The 23,116-nt window shown below is 38.3% G+C and overlaps 1 protein-coding gene across 3 annotated transcripts in view; it reads left to right on the forward strand.

Moving 5' to 3' along the window:
• Positions 1–23,116, forward strand: part of LOC136864280 (isocitrate dehydrogenase [NAD] subunit gamma, mitochondrial) — a 319,092-nt gene that overhangs the window by 17,693 nt on the left and 278,283 nt on the right. For all 3 annotated transcript variants that reach the window (XM_067141053.2, XM_067141054.2, XM_067141055.2), the window contains exon 2: positions 19,380–19,436. In XM_067141053.2, coding sequence (XP_066997154.1) covers positions 19,380–19,436 — 57 coding nt within the window. The remainder of the gene's footprint in view (positions 1–19,379; positions 19,437–23,116) is intronic.

A 23,116-nucleotide genomic window follows, 5' to 3' on the forward strand; every position in this document is an offset into this window, starting at 1 on the left:
AGTTGTTAGATTACAAGAGGACTGAGGTAATTATTATGTCTATAATAGGATGAATGCCAAAGAACATAGGCAATGAATTTATTGATAATTTAATAGTAAAAATGTGCAAAATTGACAGATGCACAAAGGTAACACACAAAGGTAGCTTTTCAAAAAATTCTTGTGCAACTGAGCTACAAAAATACTTCAAATCTTTGAATTTTTCTGCAAAGATTGATACTGAACCTGCAAAACATCCTTTAGTGACTCTCTCTCTCTTAACACATTCACTCCCATATCCAACCAGGGTTGCATTAGGTTTCGAGTGTGTAAAATACCACATCTGACCTTAGACGTGAATTCGCGCCAACCTTTTACGTTCAAATGTTTGTTAGATGATAAGTAGATCAGTTTGCTGGTAGATATCAGGCAGATGAACATTCTACTACAGCTTGGGTTAATTTGCTGCATTGTGGTATGTGTGATCTAAATAAACACATGCCAGTCCTGAGATTTCTGAAGTGCATGGTTGGAATTCAAGTGGTGCTGAGTGATATACCAAATAGTCATGGCAAGTAAAAAAATCATACTAGATCATCTTGTGAAAGTATGTACAAATTTTCAAATTTTTAGGGTTTGTAGTATAGGCGTGATACTAATTTAAAGCCGTGTGTTACATGTTACTTAGTGAATCAGGGTGGCATCTAAAAATCGCTGGACTATATGATTAAATACCTATGGAGGGAGCTGGGAGTGAATGGGTTGAAGAAGGCATGTGGCTAAAACCAGACATTTAGTCATTTTTATCAAGACGGAAGATTGAGAAAAACTTAAGCAGTTTGTACAAAACCAAACCAAACCCCATGGTACAACAGCTCCGAAGGGCTTTGGCCTACCTAGTGACCGCTGTTCAGCTTAAGAGAGTGCAGATTACAAGGTGTCATGTGGTCGGCACAACATATCATCTCAGCCATTATTCTTGGCTTTCTAGACCAGGCCCATTTTCTCATTGTCAGATAGCTCCTCAGTTGTAGTCGTGTAGGCTGAATAGACATTGAACCAGCTCTCAGATTCTGGTAAAAATACCTGGCCTGACTTGGAGTCAAACGCAAGGCCTCCGGGCGAGAAGCAGGCACGCTGCCCCTATACTACTGAAGTAGTTTGTAAAAGATACAAAAATAAGAAAATGTCATGGTACAGACTACATGTGAACTTTCTTCATAACATCACTTTTTCTGTGTAACTGCTTTATTACACTTCCCAACATCTTCACTGTCACTATTTTTACTATCTAGATCATATTGATATGTTAATAAGTAAGCAAAGTAAGCAAGTACATCAAGATTGCGACAGTAAATGTCCTGACACTGACGGAAAAGACAGTAGAACTAGTTGACTTCATGAAAGAAAAAGATATAGCCATACTTGGACTGTGTGAGACCAAGAAGAGGGGTACGGGAGAGATTCCTCTGAAAGAAGGATACAGGCTGTATTACAGGGGAAGATCTGAGGCAAAAAAAATGGAGTGGCCATCATATTTAGAAAATAAATCCGAGAATATGTGGAATGTACAGAATGCATCAGCGATAGGATGATGGTGATGAGACTCCAGTTTGAAAATGGCATGAAAGATCTGTTTCAGTTGTATGCCCCACAAACGGGTTGCATAGATGAACATCTAGAGGACTTTTTAGAGGAAGTGAAGAGACAGAAGATAGGGCAGTGCTAAATGGACAAGTTGGAATGGAAAGACGAGGAAAGGAAGATGTTGTAGGGCCATTTGGATATGGAAATGTAAATCCAGAAGGCAAGTTGTTGGTGAATTTTTGCATGAGGAAACAAATATTACAAGGTATGGTTTGGGAGACAGACGAACAAAGACCATGATTGATTATGTAATCATAGAGAAAGAACACTGGAAGAACCTTTTTGATGTTACAGCCATGCCTGAAGAAGCCTTTGGTGGAGATCATAGAGTTGTGATAGGAAAATTGTAAATGGGAAAGATTGAAAAAACCCCATTAAGAAGAGAGAAAAGAATTAAAGTATGGAAGTTGAAGGAGAAAAGCATACAGAAGAATTTCAAAGGGAAATAATACCCTTGGTACCCAGAACAGAGATGGGGAATGTTGAGGATAAATGGAAAAGATTTAAGGAAGCACTGATTGGATGTGCAGAAAAGGTATGTGGTAGAACATGAGGAAATGTGAAAGTCAAAGAGAGACACTGGTGGAATGATAGGGTAAAGATTAAAGTGAAGATAAAGAAAATGGCATGGAAAGCATGGGAAACATCTAAGACTGAAGAAAGTAGAAGAAAATATGTGGAGGCAAATAATTTGACCAAGAAAGTATTGGAGGAAGAAAAGAGGAAAAGCTGGGCCTTATTCATACAGAAATTGAGAGATGATATGCAGGGCAGCAAGAAATTATGGTATTTTAAAAAACAAAAAGAGAGGTCAAGTAAACACCAGATTTGTGAAGGATGAAGGTGGCATAATATTAACAAAGCCAGAAGAAGTTGCTGAACATGTCAACTAATGACAGTCTTTCTATGGACAAACAGGAAAGGCAATTAGTTCATGAAGAAATGGATAAAGGAATTACAATGAATGAAATTGAAATGGCAGTAAGAAAGATGAAGAATGGAAAAACTGCTGGAATAAATGAAATTTCAGTGGAGATGATAAAGGAAGCTGGAGCTGTAGGCCTGCAGTGGACATATTGAGTTCTCAGGATTGTCGGGAGAATAAGGAGGTCCCTGAGGATTGGCAAAAAGAAATAATCACCCCCAATTTTCAAGAAAGGTGATAAAAGTATTGAAGAACTACAGGGGAATTACTCTTGATATCCCATGTTGCTAAGATAATGGAGAGGATACTGGGTAGTAGGATAAGATTGAGGGTTGAAAATCAGATACAGGAAAATCAATTTGGTTTCAGAAATGGAAGGTCAACAATAGAGCGCATTTTCATTATGAGACAACTAATGGAAAAGCACTGGAAGTATGGGAATGATATGGTGCAAAAAGGAATTGGACAGGGATTAATAAAAATGGTCGTGGCAGTGTACAAGGAATGTTGTTGTTGCATGCAAACATAAGTTGGCAGGACAAGTTGGTTCAAAATCACTAGTGGGCTGAGACAGCGAAGTGTTCTATCACCAATCCTCTTTACAGTAGTAATGGATGACATCATGAGGACAGCAAAAGCAACATATGGAGGAAGAGAAATGAACATCATGTTATTTGCAGATGATATTGTGATTTGGGGAGAAGAGGACAGGAAGGTTCAAGAACGGTTGGATGTGGTGAATGGGAAGATCAAAGAATGTAGATTGAAAATAGGTGTAGAAAAGAGTAAAACTTTTGTTATGACTAGAGGGGAGAAAGAAGGGAAAGGTCAGATTAGACTTGCAGACAAGTCCCTGGAAGTAGTGGAGATGTTCAAATACCAGGGGAGTGAATTAATGGAGAATGCTCCACTGGATGCTGAGATTAGTAAGAGGATTCAAGCTGGAAGCTGTTTCTATCATAGTGTAAGAAACATGTTTACCGGGCGAGTTGGCCGTGCGGTTGGGAGTGCGCAGCTGTGACCTCGCATCCGGGAGATAGTGGGTTTGAATCCCACTGTCGGCAGCCCCGAAGATGGTTTTCCGTGGTTTCACATTTTCACACCAGGCACCATAATTAAGGTCACGGCCGCTTCCTTCCCATTCCTAGGCCTTTCCTGTCCCATCGTCACCAAAAGACCTAGGCCTGTCTGTGTCGGTGCGACGTAAAACAAATAGCAAAAGGAAAAAATGAAACGTGTTGTGGGACAAAGATGTGCCAATGGAAGCAAAGGAAACTATGTACAGGATGTATTATGTACCCATAACTTACGGAGCAGAAACTTGGAGAATGACGAAGAAGGATGAGAGTCGAATACAGGCAGCCGAAATGAAGTTCTTGAGGAGTATGATACAGAAGAGTAGAAGAGACAAAATAAGGAATGAGAAAATCTGGGAAGAAATTGGGAGTGGAAAAATGAATGATAGAATAGAGAAGAGCCGTTTAAGATGGTTTGGGCACATAAAGCAAATGAGTGATGAAAGAATGCCCAAAAAAATGATGGAAATGCAAATACAAGGAAGGAGAGGCCGTGGACGACCACAGTTGAGATGGAAGGACACAATCCAACGCAGTATTATAGAAAGAAACCTGGACTGGGACACAGTGTTGGAGGAGGAGCGGTGGAAAGACTGAAGAAAGTGGAGAGGAACTATATTTACCCTATCTGGCTACAGCTGGATAAAGGGAAATAATGATGATGATGATGATGATGAAGTAAGCAAAGACATTAACATTGCTCACTCCTAGACACTGAAGTGGAAAAATGTAATTCCACGTTGCCAACCTGCTGGATTGACTGTCATTTGGTTATTGTACAGTTTGACATACTTCTTGTAAAGATTAAGCTGAGTTTCATTTTTATTGTGGAGCACTGAATTATTTCAATCTTCAGTATCCTCTCAACAATCTTTCTTTTTGCAGGCAATAATAGCTCTGTACCTTCTAATGATCCAAGACAATTTCTTACCCTATTAATTTAGTACGACCGTAAATAAATAAATTATAAATAAATATATATATACATACAGTAGAACCTCCATTATCCTAAACACTTTTAACCGAAATACAGTTTAAGTGAAACGATCAGTTAAGTTGGTTAAGTTACAAAGACGAATTAAAGAAACATAATTTATGTTATTCTGACGTTCTGCTAATTAAAAGGTAGCATGACATAGTAGGGCCTACTGTATATTTACAGTACATGCACTATCGAACATAGTATTATTTTGTAAATACAGTTGAGCAGCTTGGGTTTCCAGGATTAAAATTGATTGTCAACAATGTACTATATGTGTAGCCTATTGTCTTTATTTACTTTCATCCAAACCTTCAAAAAACTATTCACTTATAAAAATTATATTAAATTACTAGCAAGATACCCGTGCTTCGCTACGGTATTATACTGAAATGTATAATTGAATGCTTATTGTATTAGATATATAATCCGCCGAAATTCGCGATCTGACTCGTTTTCTGCGAGAATCCACCAAAATTCCCGATCTGACTGGTTTTCTATGATTTTACGGCACGTTTCCTCCCACTTTTAAATCTTCCTTTCCAGCAATCGATTTCGTACTTCCCGGGCTAGGCTCAGGTATTCCTCCCGGTCAGTTGGGTCTGTAAATCTTTGCCATCTTTTCCTTTAATATTTTTAATATGGATAAAATCCTTCAGGAGATCCGGCGTGGTGTCATATTGGGTGCCTTGGCGGCACTGAACGCGCGGCCGGACTGCATTCTTAGTCATTACCCGTCCAGGAGCCGTTTGCAGCGCGGTCCACACATTTGACGACGGTCCGGATTATTATTACTATTATTATTATTGTTATTATGTGTTGCTGGAATGGCTGATGACAGGGAAAACCGGAGTATCCGGAGAAAAACCTGTCCCGCCTCCGTTTTGTCCAGCATGAATGCCACATGGAGTGACCGGGATTTGAACCACGGAACCCAGCTGTGAGAGGCCGGCGCGCTGCCGCCTGAGCAACGGAGGATCCTTATATGTACATTAATAACAGTAAAATCAATTGGTCTCACCTCCTTCTACACCCCACCGAAGTTAAGTTTATTTACCGCCAACCCCCCCCATAAAAAATTAAAAGAATGCTTGTTTCTTTATGTTTAAGGGAGATTCCAAACACCAATGTTCACGTCTATTACCTTCAGTTATGAGATATAAGTATCCCCATAAAAATAATTCACTTTTTTTCACTTCATTTCACAATACCGGGGGGGGTATGAATTTTCCCGCAAATAATACTTGTTTCTTTAATAGTAAAGGATCTTCTAAATACCAATTATCACGACTCTTAACTTCTTCACTTTTCGATTTATGTGTCCTCATGAAAGGAATTCAACTCCTTTACACTCCCGCCCTCCAAGATGGTTTCCCCACCAAAACGCGTCCGTCTTTGTTTTTAAAGGAGGTCCAAATAAGAATTTTCACGTCTGTAACAACTTTAGTTTTTATTAGATGTATGTATTCTCATACAATTCAGTCAATTAATTTTTCAATTCTTTCACCCCCCCCCCCCCCCCCTTCATTGGATTTTCCGAGAATACGTGTTTCTTTACTTTTAAAGCAGATTGCAAATATCAAATTTCACGTCTGTAACATCTTCATTTTTGAGATATCAGTAGCCTAATTAAAAGAATTCATCAACATTTTCAGTCACTTTTACCCCCCCCTTCCACCCAAGTGGTATTTTCGAAAACTAAAAGTACACGTTTCTTTATATTTAATAGAGATAAAAAATACCATTTTTCACTTCTGTAACATGTTAAGTTTTTTTAGATATACTGTAAAAATTCTCATTTTAAAATTTCACCCCTTTTTAAGTTCCCCTTAAGTGGAGTTTCCAAAAACAAATCACCTATATTTCTTTACATTTACAGGAGATTTACACCCACTCTTTACGTCTGTAACATTTTACGTTTCCAAGATATTGTGTAGATATAGTCTTCCAAAAATTCACCCCAATTTGTCACTCCTGTTTAACCGCCATTAATTGGCTTTTCCAAAAACTAAAAAATAGGTGTTTCTTAATTTTTAAATGAGATCCCTTATGCAAATTATCAGTTCTGTAATATCTTTCGTTTCTGAGATATGTGTATCCTCAATTAAGGCATTCAACCCATTTTTCACCCTTTTACACCCCTCCTATTAGGATTTACAGGAAACAAAAAAAACGTGTTCCTTTATTTTTAGAGGAGATTCTAACTACCAATTTTTATATCTGTAAATTTTTAAGTCTTAAGATGTAGACACACTCATTTTAAAAAATTCACCCCCCCCTTTTCACCCCCCAATATTTCGATTTTCCAAAAACGAAAAAATACGCGTTTCTTTACTTTTAAAGTAGATCCCAAATACCAATTTTCAGGTCTGTAATATCTTCAGGTTTTGAAATATAAGTAGCCTCATGAAAGGCATTCAACCCATTATTCACCCTTTTACACCCTTCCTATGGGGATTTTCCTAAAACAAAAGAATACGTGTTTCTTTATTTTTAAAGGAGATTCTAAATATCAATTTTTACATCTGTAAACTTTAAAAGTTTTGAGATATAGATACACTCATTTTAAAAAATCACCCCCTTTTCACCCCCCCCCCATTAATTGGATTTTCCACAAAAAGAAAAATGCGTGTTTCTTTATTTTTAAAGGAGATCCCAAACACCAATTTTCAGGTCTGTAATACCTTCAGGTTCTGAAATATAAGTAGACTCATGAAATGCATTCGACCCCTTTTTCAACCTTTACCACCCTTCCTATTACGATTTTCCGAAAACAAAATATAAGTGTTTCTTTATTTTTAATGGAGATTCTAAATACCATTTTTTACATCTATAACCTTTAAAAGTTTTGAGATATAGATACAGTCATTTTAAAATATTACCCCCTTTTAACCCCCCCTTAATAGGGTTTTCCAGAAAAACAAAAAATACGTGTTTCTTTATTTTTAAAAGAGATCCCAAACACCAATTTTTAGGTCTATAATATCTTCAGTTTCTGAGATATAAGTAGCCTCATTAAAGGCATTCAACCCATTTTTCACCCCTTTTCACTCCTCCTATTGCGATTTTCCGAAAACAAAGAAATACGTGTTTCTTTATTTTTAATGAAGACTCTAAATACCAATTTTTACATCTGCAAACTTTAAAAGTTTGGAGATATAGATTCACTCATTTTAAAAATTCACCCCCTTTTCACCCTCCCATTAATTGGATTTTACAAAAACAAAAAAATACGTGCTTCTTTATTTTTAAAAGAGATCAAAAGTACCAATTTTCAGGTCTGTAATATCTTCAGTTTCTGAGATATAAGTACCGGTATCCTGATTAAAGGCATTCAACCCATTTTCCCCCATTTTCACCCTTTTTCATTCCTCATATTGGGATTTTCTGAAAACAAAAAAAATATGTGTTTCCTTATTTTTAAAGAAGATTCTAAATACCAATTTTTACATCTGTAAACTTTTGAAGTTTTGAGATATAGATACACTCATTTTAAAATTTCACCCCCATTTTCACCCCCTTACCGAAGGAATATCCAAAAATCCTCTCTTAGCATGCACCTACATCATAATATGAATATATCCCCAAAATTTCATTTCTTTATGTCCAGTAGTTTTGGCTCGGCGATGATGAATCAGTCAGTCAGTCAGTCAGTCAGTCAGTCAGTCAGGACAAGCTATTTTATGTATATATAGATTATCCAAAATTTTGATTATCGAAAACCCCCTTCCTCGCTTTTGTTTTGGTTAACAGAGGTCCTACTGTAGTATATATAGATTTGGAGATCTAGTCAAGATTGGTAGTGAAAGTACAGGTTCGGGTGTTCATTTTATTATTTAAGGAACACAGCTCTGGCATTAAAGTTCCAAGTCATATCAAGTATTCCTGCATCAGCTCAGCTCAGGGGTTCATAAGTATATGGAGGCAAAAGATATGAGCTCAACTTCGAGTCGGCAAGGGTTCTGTAAGGTAACCTGGGTGCAATATGCGAGATACTTTCATTGCTGAATTAGGGTAAGTCATTCTACCAATTACAATGAAATAACACTTGGCTTCTATGGAATTGATATAAAAGGAATACAATATATTTTATTAAAATAAAAGTCTTGACAGAATTACATAGATGACAAGATGTGGCTAGAGTAGATTCAGATGTCATGAAGAGCAGTGGGTATTATTATCTGAATAGATCGATTTGACAATGCTTATCTTTTAATAACGTCCTTCTTGATGTTAATAATCGAGTCTGCTTCTCCATGAATTCCATTCTTCGTGGCCAACAAAGTGCATTTTAAAACCAAAATAAACATTGGTCTTCAGAAAGAACTTGGCTTATAAATCAACTAGCCGTAGTACCAGTCTTTGACGCGACAAACACTTAGCATGTGCATGGTTACGTTTTGTCCATCCCTCACATGTTCCCCAGATTCTGAGGCATATAGATGGGCATGTCTCTCCCTGTCAGCGGCTTGTCATGATGTACTCACTTCCTTGCTTTCTGTGCCCATTTGCAGTGTCATATAATTTTTGCATTATCTCTGATCTTGATTTGATCTACTTCCGGTATAAAAGAAGCCAAATATCTCATTAATATTTTAAAAATTCTGACAGGTGTACAAAGCCTTTAAAATATTGCTGGAATGATCTGCATAGCAACTCTCTTTACAGTCCATAGAGCTATTTACTGGTTTGTGACTTTCACATTACTGCCACTGATATTTCCCTTATTTTTCACTATATCAGGAAAAGGTTATAGAAGAAACATTCACCATGAGATATATTCATGTAAAACCAATCGTAAGAGTGATACATGGAGTTTTATTCTTTAGGCTCCTTCTGAAGCCTATTGCCAAGATCCTGCTTGACCTTTTTTTTTTTTTTTTTAAACTGACATACAATGTTTCATTAAATTCCTCCTGTACATTTTACCATGATGCTGTAACAGAAACAGGCAAATACTAAACTGAACTTGACATAGGTTATTACAGTGGTCAGTATTCGTGTCAGAATACAATATTAACCAACTAGAATGTTACAGTTAAAAACAATGCTAACGTATGAAATGCTTGATCAAATGAAAAACGGCACAGTTTATCACTTTTCACGAACAGTACTATGTTGGCGTTCTAACAGTGCCAAGTTTCAGACCTGCTGGAATGACCCACCCACAGACATCCATGAACACTCCTCTTCTGTTTTCCGTTATGTTTGCACACTGCTCATCCAATCAGTGCCTCAGAGCAGGGATCAAGTAGCTGGAATACTATGATGAACCAGTGTGTTACGTACCAGTACTTATCAGAACATGTATGAACCAAAGAAATATCATGCTAAAAAAGAAAGTTATTTAACTCCCCAACTACCTCTCTTCAATATTCAGGCAGGCTGTTTTACTCAGGACGCTGCAGTAATCCCATCTATCGGAAATGAGTGGCAGCACATCACAACAAACAATGGTCAACGTAATATTATTCTTGATCAATTTATTGGCTTTCGATATTGTAGGCCGTAACATTTAGTTTCCTTCCACCTCTTTGATATTTGGGCATCTAATGTAAAGATCCTTTCATGACTCCCTCTCGTCTTATTCTTCTAGCAGTCGTTCCTTTAATTTTTTTTTTTTTTTTTTTCATGTTTTAATCATCTTCAAAATGATCCTTGTCAATATAAACTGATGACCACGCAGTTTTACACCTTAATACAATTACAGTAAAAACCAGCACTATCGCCAGTTAACGTGATTGAGCTATATTTCCATGTTAGCGATGCTCAGTGTTGATATGGCTTAAGCAACAAAAGTCTAAATTCATTAATTCTGTTGTCATAGTTGGTATGGTAAAACTATAAAGACATAAATTATCATAAATTGCATTCTCTGTAACTTTTGTTATGTAGTATTTTTCGATAGGACCGATAATAACATAGGTATTCAAAATTAATTTTAAGGCCTTCTTCGAAACAACCGTTTCACTCAGTGTAATTAAAATTATTTACAGCATAAAGCATAGTGCCTTATTCCCTGTCCTTACATACAGATTTTCATTATATTTTCTCGTTATGCACGTATGTAGTACGTACATACAGAGAAAACGGAAAAATACAATGGACACTACCAATACAGAAATAAGATTCGTTTTTAATTCTGAGCAACGTAGGACAAAACTCTAATTTAAAAAAATATATATACAGTAGGCCTATATAGATGAGAATCTGCACCAGTTAATTTTGCTAAAATAACATTTAATTGAATTCAATTAATAACTTCAGATTGAGTTACTTGAGAGTTGTTTGGGAGATTTCTGTGCTTTCCTTTGGGCAAAAAGATTCCTCTTTTCAGTACTATAACCTCAAATAAATAAATAAATAAATAAATAAATAATGGAAAACAAATACTGCTGTATACTTGAGAGGAGGTTGCCCGCATCATATAACAATGCTGCTAAATCCTGCAAAAGAAAAACCACCACCACAATATTGCAGCGAAAATTAACTGTCAACATTGGCTCCTACATGTGACAATAAGAAAAAAATGTACATTTGTAAAATTCCCAACACCACACAAAATAATAAGCATGCACTTGCAGCAGACTAGAATTCATACGAAGATGGTACCTGAATTAAAACACATAGGAAATACATTACAACGTTAAGTCCATGGGATGTCTTAGAATTTAATTTTACTTAATTACGATACTTAACTGATGATTAATTAATAGTACTACTAGTATTAGACCACATACCTAATCCAAAATAATTTCTAAACAACAGTTAAGTATGATTCTAATGTAGCCTCTAACGTGATTAATTTACACATAGATGACCTCAAATGAACAAATATCCACACTCAAAACTTGCTCTATTATTTGATAAGACTTAAGATGTTATCTGCACAGATTTTACAAAAAATACAAAGTTGGGGGTAGATTAACATACAACACCTTGAAAATACAATCCATCCATATTATCCTCATCCTCCTCCTCATCATAATCAAAATCACACACGGAAACCACTTGTGGTTACCTAATCAAAGAACATTATTTCAACAATAAATAATACCCTTTACTTATCTCATTCCCAATCAGAGGTCCCTTACGAATTCTAGTTTGCTGCAAGTGCATGCTTATTATTATGTGTGGTGTTGGGTATTTTACAAATGTAAACATGTACAAATGTACAAATCACTGCTTTGTTTGCTAACCTATGCATCTTATATCACCACATTATATTTGCTACAGTATGACACTTTTTACTGTACTGAAAGTCTAGGCCATCAGCCATCTTCCTGGTCTCTTCATTGGAAAGGTACAACTTATTTTTAGACAATAACAAGGTTTTTTTTTTTTTTTTTTCATTTCTTCTGATTGGTTGAACATATGACCTTTTCATTAATCTAAACAGCTTCTCCTGTTGAGTTTCAGCAGTAATTTCTCCCTTTCTTGAATCAACAACATACTTCGTTGCTTTGTTAAGGATTGTTAACAACTGGTCCTTGGTTGACAGGTAGTTCCGCTGATATTCCTCGCATTGTTCATCCCATTTTTCCTCTTCTAACAGTGTCACTTGTTCTTTGCTTTTAAATCCAACTTGTATAGAATATTTCTCTCATTTGCAGTTTGAACTTGCATAGGATATAACTTCAAATTGGATGCAGTGTAGATTGATGTGTTTGACTGGTCTAAATTTTGAATTCTATAACCATTATTCTTTAAGATCTCAATTATTCCAAATTGTCCAATATACATGGGCAAATTTTGCACAAAATTTTGCAGTGGGATTGAGATTACAGGCTTTCTTATTAACATCAAGTCATTGACCAGAAGTGGTTTGTGAAATCATCTTTGCCTGGTTCTCTCCAAACTATGTTCAGCTTGCCTTCTCATGCGGTTATGAGCTTGTTCAATGTCTTCTTCTGATGAAGGACTTACGTTTGATGTACATTTAGTTACCGTGCTCTATGGATGATTCGGGTAACAGTTGAAGTGTATTGCCATTGGTATTTCTCCGGTAGATTCATGTATGGTATTATTAATACAGTCTATTATAATAGGGATAACATCAATCCATTTCTAGTGTCGTACTGAACAATAAATGTGGCAAAATTTGACCATCTCGTTAATGATTTTCTCTGGTGCATTCGTTTGAGAATGCCTTACTAAGTCAAATATGAGGTGAGTGTTCCACCTAAGCATGGCCTTTTTAAATTCTGTGGCGGTAAACTGAGTTCCATGATCACTTAATATCAAATTTGGTTTGCCCATAAGCAGTATGATAAATTTGTCCTAACATTGGATAATTTGTTTTCAGTTAGCTTTCTGAATTGGATGTAGTGATACAAAGTTAGAAAACATCCACCACTACTACAATATAACTATTCCCTTTTTTAGCTGTGGGAAGTTGTCGAAATAAATTCGTAACGTACAGTTTTTGAGGTCTATTTGGCAAGAAAGGTATTGGTTGTTGTCTAAGTAACGAAGAATTATGCTAGACTCTCTGGCATAAGTCACAAGTCCGGATTAAATTTTTTGCAGTCCCTTGAAATTTCAGCCATGTAAATGTCTTGTAAACGGTAGTTGTTAATTAATCTGCACGTCCATGTGCTCTTATTCGATGGTTGTGCCAGATTGAATTTTTGTGAAGTTCTGCTGGAAGAATTACACGTAATTTCGTTTGCTGTCTGTTGATGAATTTATGTAATAACCTATCTTGGTATCTGTATCCTTAGACCAAGAGAGTTAGCCTTGCAGTTAGGCTTGCACAGCCGTGAGCTTGCATTCGGGAGATAGTGGGTTCGAACTGCACTGTCAGCAGCCTTGAAGATGGTTTTCCATGGTTTTCCCATTTTCACACCTGGCAAATTCTGGAGCTGTCCCTTAGTTAAAGCCATGGCTGTTTCCTTCTCACTCGTAGCCCTTTTCTGTCCTGTTGTCGCCATAAGACCTATCTGTGTCGGTGTGATGTGAAGCCAGTTGTAAAAAAAATGTATCTGTATCCCACAGCTATATTCTTTAGCGTGGGTATCGTATGTCTCCAATATCAGTCATCTTGTAATATTGAATGATATATTCCAGTGCTGGATCAATCATTTGGATGCCAGATGAGGATTTTAAATTTTCAAAAATTCTTCATGTTCAGGAATCAGTTCTACAATATTTATTCTTTCTTCTTCTACTTCTTCTTCTCTTGAATTTTGGCTGAAAATGTCTGCTAAAATATTCAATTTGCCTGGGTATTATTCAGTTGTGATATCAAATTGCTGGATGAAGAGATTCCAACAAGATACTCTCTCACTTGCCATGCTCATTGTTAATACAAATGCCACTGCTTTGTGGTTCGTCCTTCCCACAACTGAATATCCATAAATCATTTTATTCCATTGCTGGAGTGCATACACTATTGCTAACATCTCAAGTTCAGTAGTTGTGTGTTTCTCCTCATGCCTTCTTAGTCTTCTGCTCAAGAATGCCGAATAATTCTTTGTTGAAGTAATAATAATAATAATAATAATAATAATAATAATAATAATAATAATAATGTTATTGGCTTTACGTCTCACGAACTATTTTTACGGTTTTAAGAGACACCGAAGTGCCGGAATTTAGTTCTGCAGGAGTTCTTTTTACGTGTTAGTAAATCTACCGACATTGGGTTGACGTATTTGAGCACCTTCATATCCCACCAGACTGAGTCAGGATCAGACCTGCCAAGTGGGTGTCAGAAGGCCAGTGCCTCAACCGCCTGAGCCACTCTGTCCGGCCTTTGTTGATGCAGGCTTGTCTTCCTGTTAAGACTGCTCCAGTTCCTATGATAGATGATCCTGACTGAATAATAAACAGTTGTCTGAAATCGGGATATCCGACTTCAATGGAGTTCACCATCAAGATCTTCATTTTCTTGAAAGCTGTTTTTCATGCATCATTCCATTTCCATCTGTTATTGAGCCTTAGTAATTCTTGAAGCAGTCCTGTGGCTTCAGTATAATCTGGACAGTGGTCAGCAAAACGTGTGTTTTTCCTAAAAATTGTCATATATGCTTAATTGTGGAGCGTTGTGGAAAATTGCATATCGCTTGATTCTTAATTGGGTTTGGTCTGACACCATTCCCGTCAATAATATGACCGATAAACAATATTTCTGGAAGACTGAATTTTTTTAAGTTGGTGTATCAAAATGATTGTTAGGTAGAAAGAATTACAAAATATGCTAAATTAAATTTGCAGTATAGTTTTTCTCATGGATCATATTTTCTGTTTTGAAAAATTGAGGTAATTTTTACATCATTTGTTCATCCAATTTCTCTACTCATGCAAACACTCCAAAAGATTTTTCCAATGGAATAAATGTCTCCAGAAGCCTATTTAGACTTCAATACACAGTATTTAATTGAGGTGGCCTCTAGTCAGTTGATGTAACATGGGGGGCGTGATGAAGCTCTTGAATAACACATTGTTTTTCCTATTGAAAATATTCATCCTAAATAATGCAATCAATACAAATCCCTATATTATTCTGTCATACCTGTATATCATGGAAGACTCGTATCAATTCATTTTCACCATACGAAGAAATTCTAACATTCGCATATTACCAAAGACCCACTTTATACGATGAGGCAATATGTCCGTTACAGTATAACCACATCTAAACATGTATATGAAGATATCACTTCCCAACATACAGCAGTGTTAAATCAATATTATGCAGTTGATATTTCAGTCTACCATAATTTTACCATAAGATAGTTGTCAGGATGAATACCTCTACACAATGCCTTAAATTAATATCTATCGAGGATCCCTTACAATATTATAACTGCTTGATTCACAAACACGTTACATCTTTAGTTTACTCTCTCAATTATTATTATTATTATTATTATTATTATTATTATTATTATTATTATTATTATTATTATCATCATAATAATAATTATTAGCACCTGATTATTAACTTTTGGGTTAAATATAATACATCCATTCCTAAGTAATTGTTTGCTTTGAAAGTTTTCAAATGTCACACATAATCATTGAAATGCCGAACACAACAATGTAAAATTTAACTCTGATGAACCTAGTAAAGATTTAGAACCTGTAAGTAATTAAATGATCCTAGTAGACTAGATAAGAGGTAACTTTCTACACGTGCATATATAACAGGAAAATCAAATAGGACAGTAAAGAAATGCCCACTTAAATTATTGCTGCATCTGGCCCTTCAGTATGAATGGTGTTCAACATAGTCAACATAGCCAATTTAAGCCATCATCTTCTTGCTCATTTTATTGGTATGTATTCCCATTTCACAGGATTTATAATGATGAACATGGAACTTCAACATTTCATTTAGAAAGAAAGTCATACCACTTCATCAAGAATTCTGACTCCATTAAAAGTAATACACTCGCAGTGTGTAAATGTTAATTTTCTAATGATGCACACAGTTAATTTCCACTTTCATAGAAGTATTCCACAATATTACTTCTTTTATAAATAAATTTATTTTGTAATTCTGATAAGCATCTGCATAAATCGCTCACACGATTGCAATATGTATTTCGTGCCTGTAAAATAATGTGCTTTGTAAATCAGTGGCATACTTCATATTTTTGGATTGAATTGCTTTCAGTATCTTGTAAGAATTCCTCCATTTATACATCAGATACTTTTTCCATACGTTTTCTTCTGGCTAGTAAATATCCGAAAACCTCTCTATAATAGGATACAATTTTGACTCTACTGAGCCCGTAGTGTTGACCTAAGTGTAAATAATAATTTATTCATGTTTTTTGCCACAATATGTCTTTTCACTATAATGAAAGTCTAGGCCGCCAGCCACCTTCCTGATCTTTTCATTGACAAGGTCGTATTAGTTTCAAAAAAATTTGTTCTTGTCCTTTTTGTGGGTAATGGACTGAACCGTACTTGGGGGCAGGTTTAGGTATGTACGAGGGCGGATCAAATATAAATGAGAATTATTTTTTAAAAATTTATTGCATCAACCAAAAAATTGCACATATAGATATCACTTTTCTACGCGGTGACCTGCCTTTGATACACATTTTCTCCATCAGATTGGCAGGTTTTTTATGCCGTCCTGATAGAAGAGGAACATGTGCGGAGCCAGTTGTGCACAAACTCTTCTACACTTGCATAATCATCAAACCACTGTCCTCCTAGGTCTTGTTTGAGTGGTCCAAACAAATATTAGTCGCAGGGCGATAAACCTGGACTGTAAGGAGGATGTTCCAGAGGAGTCCAGTTTCCTCCAGTTTTTCCTGCGTTAAAGCGGCAGAATGCAGCCTTGCCTTGTCATGGAGAAGAATGGCATTTCGGATCGGTTGCCGGCGTCACTTGTTGTAATACGCAGATTTTGCTCCGTCCAAAAGGTGACAGTATTATACTGCATTAACTGTCCTTTGTTTGTGAAGAAAATCCACCAGCAAAACGCCTTCGGAGTCCCAGAAAACGGTTGCAAACACCAGCAGATGGGCGTTTTGGCCTTGACCGCACCTGCTTTGTCTCTTCACCGCCACTCCATGCTTGCTTGCTTTGACTCTGGGGTGTAATGATTTACCCAAGTTTCATCACAAGTCACAATACGATGCAAGAAATCCTCTCCTTCCTCCTCATAGTGATATAGGCATCTGAGACAAACTTCCTGGCGTCAAGTTTTGTGTTCCCGGTTGAGGAGACGAAGAAAACACCTGGCAATTTTCTGAAATGTAGTTCATCTCGGATGATGGTTTGAACACTTCCGTAACTTATTTCTACAGCTAAAACAATTTACAAAATTTTTATTCGCCGATCTTCACCAATAATGTCAACGAATGCAACAAGGTTTTCTGCAGTGATGCTTGTGCACAGTCTCTTTTCATGAGATTCATTTTCCACAGCTTCTCTTCCTGCCACAAATTTTTTAGCCCACTCATACACTGGAGTTTGCGAAAGTGTTTCTTCCTCAAACTTTGCGCAGAGCCGTCTCAAAAATTCAGAAAGTTTGGTACCCTCTCTTGGGAGAAATTTGATAATGATGCATTGTGCAATAGACATGTGCACCTCTTGGTCACTCATGGCGTACTGAAGTAGCCCTCCTCTCCACCGTCGTTCGCATGCACTAATCCCTTCTCCACAAACCCCACCAACATCCTGGCAAAGCCCCGCCGTATAATTATTACTAACAGCAGCGGTACATTCAAATTCCTGTTTGTATTTGATCCACCCTCATGCACTTGTTCAGGCATTATATTTGGTACCAGTATAGAATTTTGAAAGAAATTAGCCACATTAAAAAGGGGGCCAATTCTAATATCACAGACTACATTGTAATATTCATTGAACGCAGATGGTGGTAGTTTATATTTTAAAGGGAATAAGTGAATATTTAGAGACACTTTGATGGGCATTGTTATTCAGACACCAGTGTTCTCCCCAGAAGTTTTCGTTAGCTGGGTGGCAGGAATGAGTAGTCGGGCGGGGAATACTACGTAGAAAATGAATGAAAAAAAATTTCAACTTATTCCCCTCGGCCATTAATAATAATATTAGACAGGTAAACATTAACTGCAAAAAATGAACTATTTTAGTGTTATCATGAAGACATAACAAAGTATTTTGAACTTCTAGTGTTCTACTGCTCGTTCATAATCACTCGGTTGCTGTGGAGTGCCAGTCGGGTTTGTTACGTCCCTCGGAATCGAGTGCTCGCATGCGATTCCACGCTAATCCAGACCCCGCTCGCGCACGACACTACGTGATAAGCTGAACTCCGATGTAACTCGCGCAGTTATGCTGACAATAATGAAGATTTTTCATTTAAATAAAGTTTTACAGTTTTTATATTTTAATTTGGAACACATAATGACTGAAATGTGTAGCCTCCGTGGCTCATGCGGCAGTGCGCCAGCCTCTCGCTGCTGGGTTCTGTGGTTCAAATCCCGGTCACTCCATGTGAGATTTGTGCTGGACAAAGCGGAGGTGGGTCATGTTTTTCTTCGGGTACTCCTGTTTTCTCTGTCATCTTTCATTCCAGCAGCACTCCATAAACATTTCATCTCATCTGTCAGTCATTTATCATTGCCCCAGAGGAGTGCAACAGGCTTCGGCAGCCGGCAGAATTCCTATCATCACCGCAAGATGGGAGCTTCATTCATTCCATCCCTGATCCGGTCACTGACTGGAAAACAGGTTGTAGGTTTTCAGTGACTGAAATATGTATTAATATTACGGAAACCGAGCGAGTTAGGAGCGCTCAGTTGTGAGCTTGCATTCGGGAAATAGTGGGTTCGAACCTCACTGTCGGCAGCACTGAAGATGGTTTTCCGTGGTTTCCTATTTTCACATGAGGTAAATGCTGCGGCTGTACTTTTACAAGGTCTCAGTCGCTTTCTTCCTATCCCATCATCGCCATAAGACCTACTGTATCTGTGTCGGTGCGACGTAGAGTAACTTGGATTATTATGTAGGCCTAATTAGTAGATATCTAGGTTATGATAGCCGGGTGGTCAGTGAAAACGGCTGGGCGGTGCGCCCATTAGAAAGGTCCTAGGGAGAACACTGGAGACCCACCGGTAATTATTGTGCTGTACTATGAATGGTGTTTTAGAAAGTAATGCAGTTCATTGCTGCTTGTGGAGTTGTGAAATATGTGTAACTGTGAAGAACATGTTTGTGATCTTTTTTTTTTTCTTGCTACTAGTGTATTTTGGATATTTATTGTTAAGGCTTGGTTCTATATTGCATAGTTTTGTCTTAATGACATTTTTTTTCTCTAATCCAGGCATCAACATTATCTGATTATGAACTACAACACAAGAATCCTATCGCCAGGCGAGTTGTAAGTATTAATAGTATTATAATATGCAAATGAGCATGACAATTTAGTCTTCTATACATGATTTTGTGCTTGTTGAAGTGGAGTGGCATGTACTCTGCTGTACAAAACTTAAGGACGAGATAAGTAAAGCAACATAACATATATAAACTACTCGGTGGAAATGAATGGCAGTGCAGTTGCATGTTGCCAGGGGTCTCCCCACCTGGCGTGAGAGCAGCGCGACTGTAGCGCCAAATGGTCTGGCCTCACAAAACGAGGCAGTTGAAGGAATGGGACAAGACAGTGTGAGTCAATCAGCGAACTGTTATGGTGCACTGTTGTGGTGTTATTCATTACAACATGGCCCGGAGACAACATTTGGATGACTTCACACGGGGAGGAATCGGGAAACTGGAAGGACAAAGTGTGACGAGTGTAACCCAGAAGTTTGGTATTTCTCACAGCATTGCTTCATGTGCATGGAGAGCATTCTGTACCACAGGCACTGCTGTTCAAAGGAGAGGAGGGGTTCGACCATGGTCAACTACAGCAGCAGATGACTGCTCCACTGTGCAACAGGCAAGAAGTGACTCACGTCAAACAGTGGGTACAATTGCAACCACATTTAATGGGACTGCAAGGCATCCTATCTCATGCTCCATAGTGGCACGGTGACTGCATGGGGGTGGTCTGTTTGCCCAACGACCGTTATATTGTGTTCAGTTGACACCCGCACATCGGCGGCACCATTCACAATGGTGCTAAGAGCATCAGGTCTGGACTGAAGAGGAGTGGGGTCGCGTGCACTTTTCAGATGAGAGTAGATTCAGTCTGAGTAGTGATTCTAGACGTACCGTTATCTGGTGAGAGGTGGGAACACTGAATGCATCCAGGAACATTGTCGAACAGATCATTTTGGTGGCGCAAGTGTTATTGTGTGGGGAGGCATAATGTTGCATCGGCATACTGACCTCCAAATCTTTGAAAGGGGTTCACTCACTGGTCAACGTTATTGTGACAGTGTACTCTTCCCCATGTGCATCTTATCAGGGGTGCATTCGGTCTTGACTTCATTTTTATGAATGACAATGCACGTACACATTGAACAGCGCAGGTGGAGGAGCTCTTGGAACGAGAGGATATTCAACAAATGGACTGGTCTGCCCGTTCCCCCAATTTAAATCCCATTGAGCACATGTGGACATGTTGGGCAGACGTATTGCAGCATGTCCACATGCACCAGCGACCATCCAGCAGTTGTCAACCGTGGTGGTGGGGGAATGGAACGCCCTACCATAGGAACTCCTTACCAATCCTGTGGTCAGCATATGAACACGTTGCAGAGAATGCATTGCTGTCTTTGGTGACCACACACCCTTTTAAGAACCATGTCCCTTCTTTTGTGATGTCCAGGGGACCATCATGATTCACAGTGACTTACACTTAAGAAAATGGAAATTGCAACACCATGAAGCCATTGGTCGTTTGTGTTGATTTTCAAGATATGTAACGATGCCATGTAGGTATGGAAACGATCAAAGTTTCAGACCCATTGGATTGTTGCTACAGGTCTCCCCACGTGATTGGTCGCGGAGGAATCAGCTCCAGTATACGGACTCTGGTGTAGCGTACTTGACTTGCAGTCTGTGCAGTGAAGTGTTCCCCGTCAAACATGCCTCGACGACAGAGAAGAGCACGCTATCAACAACTGTCGCCATTTGAGAGGGCTCGGATAATTGGGCTGTGTGAGGCTGGATTATTGCTAAGGACTTTCGCTGCACGTGTTGGCCGACAGGCGTCTACGGTACAACGTGTATGGCAGCTGTGGTCAAATGAAGGTACCCACACTCGTAGACCTGGCACAGGCCCAGCGTGACAGACAACTGTGAGAGAGGATCGCTGCATCATTCGGATGGCCCGGATGGAACCCCATACAACAGCAGCGCAAATTCGAGCAGCTGTGGCACCCCATGTTACACAACAAACAGTTGGTAATCGCCTGTCTGCAGCTGGCTTACGAGCCCGTGTCGCTGCAGAAGGTGTTCCATTGACCCCACAACAGCGACGTGTAAGGCTGGCCTGGTGTCGAGAAAGATCGCCGTGGGTCGACGAATGGCATAGGGTCGTCTTTAGTGATGAATCATGCTTCTGTCTTGCCCGCAGTGATCACCGGAATCGTGTGCGCCGACGTACCGGGGAGAGAGGCCACCCAGATCTTATTGTCGAGAGGCACACAGCGCCAACACTAAGCATTATGGTCTGGGGAGCTATTGGCTTTAATGTGAAATCACAATTAGTGCTTGTTGAGGGCACTATGACTGCTCGACAGTACGTTGATAGGGTACTCTAACCAGTGGTTGTCCCTATGATGGCGAACATTGCTAATGGGATGTTTCAGCAGGACAGTGCCCGGGTTCACACTGCACGCATCTCCAGAGAAGCTCTCCATGACATCACAACCTTAGAATGGCCCACCAGATCCCCGGACCTCAGTCCTATTGAGCATGTGTGGGGCATGATGGGTTGACAACTGGCCAACCGTCCTCAGCCACCCACAACTCTGGAACAACTGATCTGTGCAGTGCAGCAAGCATGAGCCACAATTCCTCAGGAAGCGATCCAGGGCCTTATTGACTCAATGCCTCAACGAATTCATCAATGTATTGCAGCTCGTGGTGGGCACATACTGTATTGATTGTTGTCCAAACTTGCGGTCAGAGGGACCTGAAAGTGTAATCATCGAATCATAACCGAACACTCGTCCTGCATGTTCAACTGCAGCAATGTAGCACCACTCCTTCTGGGTGTTGCAATTTCCATTTTCTTCAGTGTACGTGTAATTTATTGTATCTGTATAAAAGTGTCATTTCTGTTCAACTCATTGCATATTCCTTCCAGTTGCATGCCGTACCATACTGTTGCAATTCTTCCTATTTATGGTTCAAGTTTCATCGAGCTATGTTACTTCGCAGTGACACAACATGCGAAAGTTACTTTTGTCCTTAAGTTTTGCACAGCAGTGCATATTATCTTAATGACAATTTATTATTAGCGGTGTATTGTTTTAAGTCTACTTCTTATTTATATCCTCATAAAAGGAATTCAACTCCTTTTACACCCCCTTAAGTCGATTACCCCCCAAAAAGCGTATTTAATTATTGTTAACAGAGATTAAAATTACCAATTTTCACGTCTGTAACGTGTTACGTTCATGAGATATACTCATTTTAAAAGTTCACCCCCTTTGTCACTCCTGTTCACCACCCCTTAAGTAGATTTTCCTAAAACAAAAAATTACGTGTTTATTTTTAAAGGAGATTCCAAATACTAATTTTCATGACTGTAACTACCAATTTTCACGTCTGTAAGGTGTTAAATTTTTGATATATATACTGTATATATGCTCATTTTAAAAATTTACCCTCCTTAACACTTCCCCTTAAGTGGATTTCCAGAAAAAAAAATAGTGTGTTCCTTTACTTTAACAGGAGATTCCAAATACCAATTTTCACGTCTGTAACATGTTACATCTTTGAGATATACTAATTTTAAGAATTTTCCCCATTTTTCATTTGAGTTCACCACCCCTTCAGTAGATTTTCCAAAAACATAAACTATGTGTTTCTTAATTTTAAAGGAGATTCCAAATACCAAATTTTATGGCTTAAAAAGAAAAGGCTAGGAAAACAACAGATAGGGAA

This window comes from Anabrus simplex, chromosome 2 (assembly GCF_040414725.1).
Source record: "Anabrus simplex isolate iqAnaSimp1 chromosome 2, ASM4041472v1, whole genome shotgun sequence".
Taxonomy (NCBI): Eukaryota; Metazoa; Arthropoda; class Insecta; order Orthoptera; family Tettigoniidae; genus Anabrus; species Anabrus simplex.